At 41.2% G+C, this 6,000-nt stretch overlaps 1 protein-coding gene across 5 annotated transcripts in view; it reads left to right on the top strand.

The window, feature by feature from the left end:
- Window positions 1-5,225: 5,225 nt before the first annotated feature.
- Window positions 5,226-6,000, top strand: part of LOC133142050 (EGF-like repeat and discoidin I-like domain-containing protein 3) — a 102,553-nt gene continuing 101,778 nt past the window's right edge. For all 5 annotated transcript variants that reach the window (XM_061262988.1, XM_061262987.1, XM_061262986.1 and 2 more), the window contains exon 1: window positions 5,226-5,621. In XM_061262988.1, coding sequence (XP_061118972.1) covers window positions 5,558-5,621 — 64 coding nt within the window. In that variant the 5' untranslated portion in view covers window positions 5,226-5,557. The remainder of the gene's footprint in view (window positions 5,622-6,000) is intronic.

Here is a 6,000-nt window from a genome sequence, read left to right as displayed (position 1 = left end):
TTAAGAGCATTGCATTGTGGTTTTGGTTATGATATGGTAATAGCTTTGAGATTGCCGTGGCAAAGAACCGGATGCACTACATATAGCGTCCCATATGTATGGGGAAGGATCCCCCTGGTCATTAGACTTGGCTATTCTTTAATACTCACCAGTCACGCCCCGATTAGTGCTCTCTAAAGCACCCAAATTGGCATGGTACCACTAAATATCTGACCCCGTCTCTGAGCAGCCTACAGCTGGAGAGATGGTCTCTTCACTCAGAGAACCCTGATTACACCGTAACCAATACCACAACAGGGGACTCTTGAACGGGTTAGCAACGCTTATGTGCAATAAATGCAATGTAGCACCAGTTGCCAGACCCCAGTATTAGAAACTCACAAGATAATCTGTGTTGCGTCAGCCGATGTCAGCACTACAGCACACAACTCTGCATGCGTTAGCCCATGCTATGGCGTGCAACTTACCCAGTGAAGTACCAGTTAAGCTTGAAGATATCTGAACAACTGCCTGCAGAGGCTGCCCAAAGGACCGATGAACTGATCCTGAGCTTGGTAAGTGAACAGTATGACACTGTTGTAATACAGTGGGGCAAAAAAGTATTTACTCAGCCACCAATTGTGCAAGTTCTCCCACTTAAAAAGATGAGAGGCCTGTAATTTTTGTAGGTATACCTCAACTATGAGAGACAAAATGAGAAAGAAAAAAAATCCAGAAAATCACATTGTCTGATTTTTAAAGAATTTATTTGCAAATTATGGTGGAAAATAAGTATTTGGTCAATAACAAAAGTTAATCTCAATACTTTGTTATATACCCTTTGTTGGCAATGACAGAGGTCAAACGTTTTCTGTAAGTCTTCACAAGGTTTTCACACACTGTTGCTGGTATTTTGGCCCATTCCTCCATGCAGATCTCCTCTAGAGCAGTGATGTTTTGGGGCTGTCGCTGGGCAACACGGACTTTCAACTCCCTCCAAAGATTTTCTATGGGGTTGAGATCTGGAGACTGGCTAGGCCACTCCAGGACCTTGAAATGCTTCTTACGAAGCCACTCCTTCGTTGCCCGGGCGGTGTGTTTGGGATCATTGTCATGCTGAAAGACCCAGCCACGTTTCATCTTCAATGCCCTTGCTGATGGAAGGAGGTTTTCACTCAAAATCTCACGATACATGGCCCCATTCATTCTTTCCTTTACACGGATCAGTCGTCCTGGTCCCTTCGCAGAAAAACAGCCCCAAAGCATGATGTTTCCACCCCCATGCTTCACAGTAGGTATGGTGTTCTTTGGATGCAACTCAGCATTCTTTCTCCTCCAAACACGACAAGTTGAGTTTTTACCAAAAAGTTCTATTTTGGTTACATCTGACCATATGACATTCTCCCAATCCTCTTCTGGATCATCCAAATGCTCGCTAGCAAACTTCAGACGGGCCTGGACATGTACTGGCTTAAGCAGAGGGACACGTCTGGCACTGCAGGATTTGAGTCCCTGGCGGCGTAGTGTGTTACTGATGGTAGCCTTTGTTACTTTTGTCCCAGCTCTCTGCAGGTCATTCACTAGGTCCCCCCGTGTGGTTCTGGGATTTTTGCTCACTGTTCTTGTGATCATTTTGACCCCACGGGGTGAGATCTTGCGTGGAGCCCCAGATCGAGGGGAGATTATCAGTGGTCTTGTATGTCTTCCATTTTCTAATAATTGCTCCCACAGTTGATTTCTTCACACCAAGCTGCTTACCTATTGCAGATTCAGGCTTCCCAGCCTGGTGCAGGTCTACAATTTTGTTTCTGGTGTCCTTTGACAGCTCTTTGGTCTTGGCCATAGCGGAGTTTGGAGTGTGACTGTTTGAGGTTGTGGACAGGTGCCTTTTATACTGATAACGAGTTCAAACAGGTGCCATTAATACAGGTAACGTGTGGAGGACAGAGGAGCCTCTTCAAGAAGAAGTTACAAGTCTGTGAGAGCCAGAAATCTTGCTTGTTTGTAGGTGACCAAATACTTATTTTACCGAGGAATTGACCAATTAATTCATTAAAAATCCTACAATGTGATTTCCTGGATTCTTTCCCCCCATTCTGTCTCTCATAGTTGAAGCGTACCTATGATGAAAATTACAGGCCTCTTTCATCTTTTTAAGTGGGAGAACTTGCACAATTGGTGGCTGACTAAATACTTTCTCTATCACACATTCTGGAATGCAGGCTGGAGAAAATCATCAGTGATACCATGCCAACCTGGATGCTTTATAGAGCGTTAATCAGGGTGTGGCTGGCACAGTCCGTGTGTATTACAGAATATCCACATTTAATGACCAGGGGATCCTTCCCCATACATACGGAGTGGAACGATTGTCTCTATATGAAAGAGAACACTCAATATATCCTGAATGACTTGACTAGAATGTTATTTGAGGTAAAGTATAATGTAATTATCATTAGTCTGAATAACTGGGCTTTGGTAGATTGATGGAAAAATACATCAATGACATTCCGCCCCCATTACCATATACCCACTGAAGCGATCTGGTAAGAGGATTATATTTAAATGTCCATTCCTGTCTTAAATGTTCTGTGAATACCAATATTCCTTTGCAGAGGGATGTGAGGGCGGTTGACACTTCTATGTCATAGGCAGGGCAATTGTCTCCCACATAATTCCCTCAACAGATTTATCAAATTATTACCTTGTGTGAACCCTGAAAACCCTCATTGTACTTTCTGGCCTCTTAATTCCTGTGGAAAACAGCACTTATGCATGCTACTTCTGAATTTGTGACAGAGGGCTTTGACACATATGGATGAATTTCTCTGGCTTTCAAGTGAAGGATGAATATTTGTTTCCATTGGTTTGTCTTACACTAGTTCTGCAGTCCATTATTTACTTCTCTACCCTCTGCTATGTGATCATATCATATAATTGTAGTTTTCTTGTGAATGTACACTCAGGATTGAACCAATCTGTCCAGCATTTTATTACACCTAATGTGAATCAGGATTGGCTCATTATAGAAATGGACCTTGAATCTTATACAGTACTGTACATTCAACCCCAGAATGCTGTTCTGCTTAGTTGTGAGAACTGGAATAGTATATAGTAGATGAAAGCTGAGGTACTCACAGAAAATTACATACAATACAGCTTAGGGCCTATGGAGACCAGACAATAATTTCAGTCCCTTAATCGAAAGGGAAATTAATATAATGATCTCTTTGGAATTTATTCAGCATACATTCTCCACAAGGCTTTCATTTGCTCTTGGGTGCCCTCTCTGTTTGCCCCAGGCTTTTGTCAAACTGGCATAAGTTAATGAAAATTGCCAAGAGAAGCCCTGGAATAAATTCACTTTATTCTGATGAGGGATATGACACAATAATCTGGGGAAAAATAAGATGAAACAAGAAGGATAGCTTCCACTGAGAGTCCCCTGGCAAGAGCTGAACAGAAAGATTACTTAACATGTATCAGATAATTCAGTGGGAACTCCTTGTGCTATAACCAAAAATACAATGACACTGCTGAACTCCGGTAAGGATTAGAGAGGTTGGCTGGGACGATGCTATACATGCACTGATCTTTATTTAACACTCTGCCTTTTAGCCGATCCAGACAGTTTGAGGAAACACACTGACTGATCAGTTAACAAATCTTAGGGGAGTGGGAGAGGGCATAAATGTGCATGGGCTGCACTTTGTTAACCAGTGGCCTGGTGAAATGCTATACGTTCTATAATTGCCTTGGAGTGCATGGACATTTTATTTATTTATTTATTTTGCTGCTGACCCTTATAAAGATAGTTGGGGAAATAATATGTTGCTGTTCTACACCTAATCTTCATAGTTTAATTCCAGGCCATATCCTGTAGACATGTAGCTTATTGAGAATAACTCACATATTATATACATTTTACACACAGTCCATTTATATACTGTAGATAGACATTTATTTAACAATTCAGTTGCAGAGTACCTTGCTAAAGGATACAACAGCACTGTTCTGCCTGGGATTGAAATTACAAGTGCAGTTCTCTGTCCATTATACTGCACTGACCCCCTCACAGGTATAAATTTACCTTTGCAGTGAAGGATCATGCCGTAAAATGTGAAACAGTAAGATCTGTACTCGTGAAACTCAATGAGTTAGTCTGCCCTGGACTGGAAAGATGTCCAAGGCTGTTAAGCACTCCCATCAAAAGCACATTTTACTGTCTGCACGAACATCGCTAAGTAAAATCAATAAAAGTATAATTGTGTTTGATACAGTTAATTTTTATGTAGGCCAACACATACTGTATATACTGTATATAAGTTCTGTTCCAAGTTCAGCCACCTTGCCTATATTGTAGTTCCACAATGAAGTGTGTAAGGAAGGTCAATGCACACAATTGAATGCAATGTACAGATCAGAAAATGAAAAGGTGGCCAGTGGGACTCAAGCCTTCAGACTTGTCAAATGCAGGTACCCACTGGTAAGGTCATCCTTTTTCAAACATGAGAAATTAACAAGTCCTGTGGTGTTTGTTAGCTGGGAAGAATGGATCAATTGAAGAAACGTTTATAAATGGCTATTTTGTTTCTTGGATAGTTGGAGTGGAATGAAACGTTTGTTCATGCTTACCAACAAGAAATTGAATATCCCCCAGACAAATTATTTGACCAATTACAGTTGCAGCATTAGGAACACATCATACAACCCTCACTTGTAGGGCTCAGTTAAGGTCAATTTCCTTGAAGAAGCAGAAGACTTGGAAATCACTAGACATGGAAATGGATAGTTGGATCCAGCTGTTGAACTTATTATTATTATTATTATTATTATTATTATTATTATTATTATTATTATTATTATTATACAAATAAATCGACATCACCATACAGGAATGAAATGGGTCTGAAATCTTGAAGGAAAAAAGCCCCCAACTGCTTAACAAAGACATTTCCCAAGTGTATCAGAAGCTTAGAAATCGCAATTCCACCCACAGGCAGTGATTCTGTAACCATACAAACTTCCTCAAATAGTTTATACCCTCGTGAGATGGGACCCATTGTATGTTCAATTGACATATTGTACCCAATAATGGCCCCACCCCTCCCCCAGATGGTGTCTCATTAAATCTTGAGGGATACAATAATTTAAGCCCCGCCCGACTAGATTAAGCGCGGCTTTGTACTGGCAGCACTAGCACGTGTAGGGAAGAGCAGGGGTTATCTTAATCAGTGAGACAGCGCCTCAGTCGGACCGCTGCGACTGTCTGCAGCGTGCGCTGCCCTGTTTGTACACAGTGCGCCGTCTATTCGGGACCAACGCGTTTCTGTCTTTATTGCATTGTGCACCACTGCAGTAAAGAGAAACTGTACCCACACGAGCAGTATCACTTCTAATAACAGTCAGTCTAACCGGTAACGTCCACATCCCCGTGAAGGACTTACAGAGAATACTGAGGGCATCAGCATCATTCCAGCATCGTTGACGAAAGGGAATACGAAGACAAGTTTTCCTCCGCTCGCCTGTATTAGCTTTTATGTGACAGCGGACTGGGCAACTGCTATTTCATGAGAGAATGGGACCGTTATTTCTTTCTCTCGTCCTCTGCATAAGCGTCTCTGTCCCGCAGCACGCGAAAGGTGAGTCGCCAGCAATTGCTGATTTCACGGACAGACACAGTCCTGCGCAGGAAGTCTTTTATAGCTCCTGTGGTTTTTGAAAGACTGTAATGCTTACTCATTTAAGACATACCAGAGCGTCATGTTATATCATATTTGTGTGTGTGTATATATATATATATATATATATATATATATATATATATATATATATATATATATATATATATAGTGGGAGAGAGTGCTTGAAATACAGTAGTTGATAGCTTAGTACAATTAATATATATATATTTTTTAAATGTTGATTTAGCTATACGTGTGTGTGTGTGTGTGTGTGTGTGTGTGTGTGTGTGTGTGTGTGTGTGTGTGTGTGTGTGAAATTGTGGAATGCTGAATTTAT

Source organism: Conger conger, chromosome 12 (genome assembly GCF_963514075.1).
Source record: "Conger conger chromosome 12, fConCon1.1, whole genome shotgun sequence".
In the NCBI taxonomy this organism is placed as follows: domain Eukaryota; kingdom Metazoa; phylum Chordata; class Actinopteri; order Anguilliformes; family Congridae; genus Conger; species Conger conger.
This window is presented reverse-complemented; position numbering and strand designations above follow the sequence as displayed.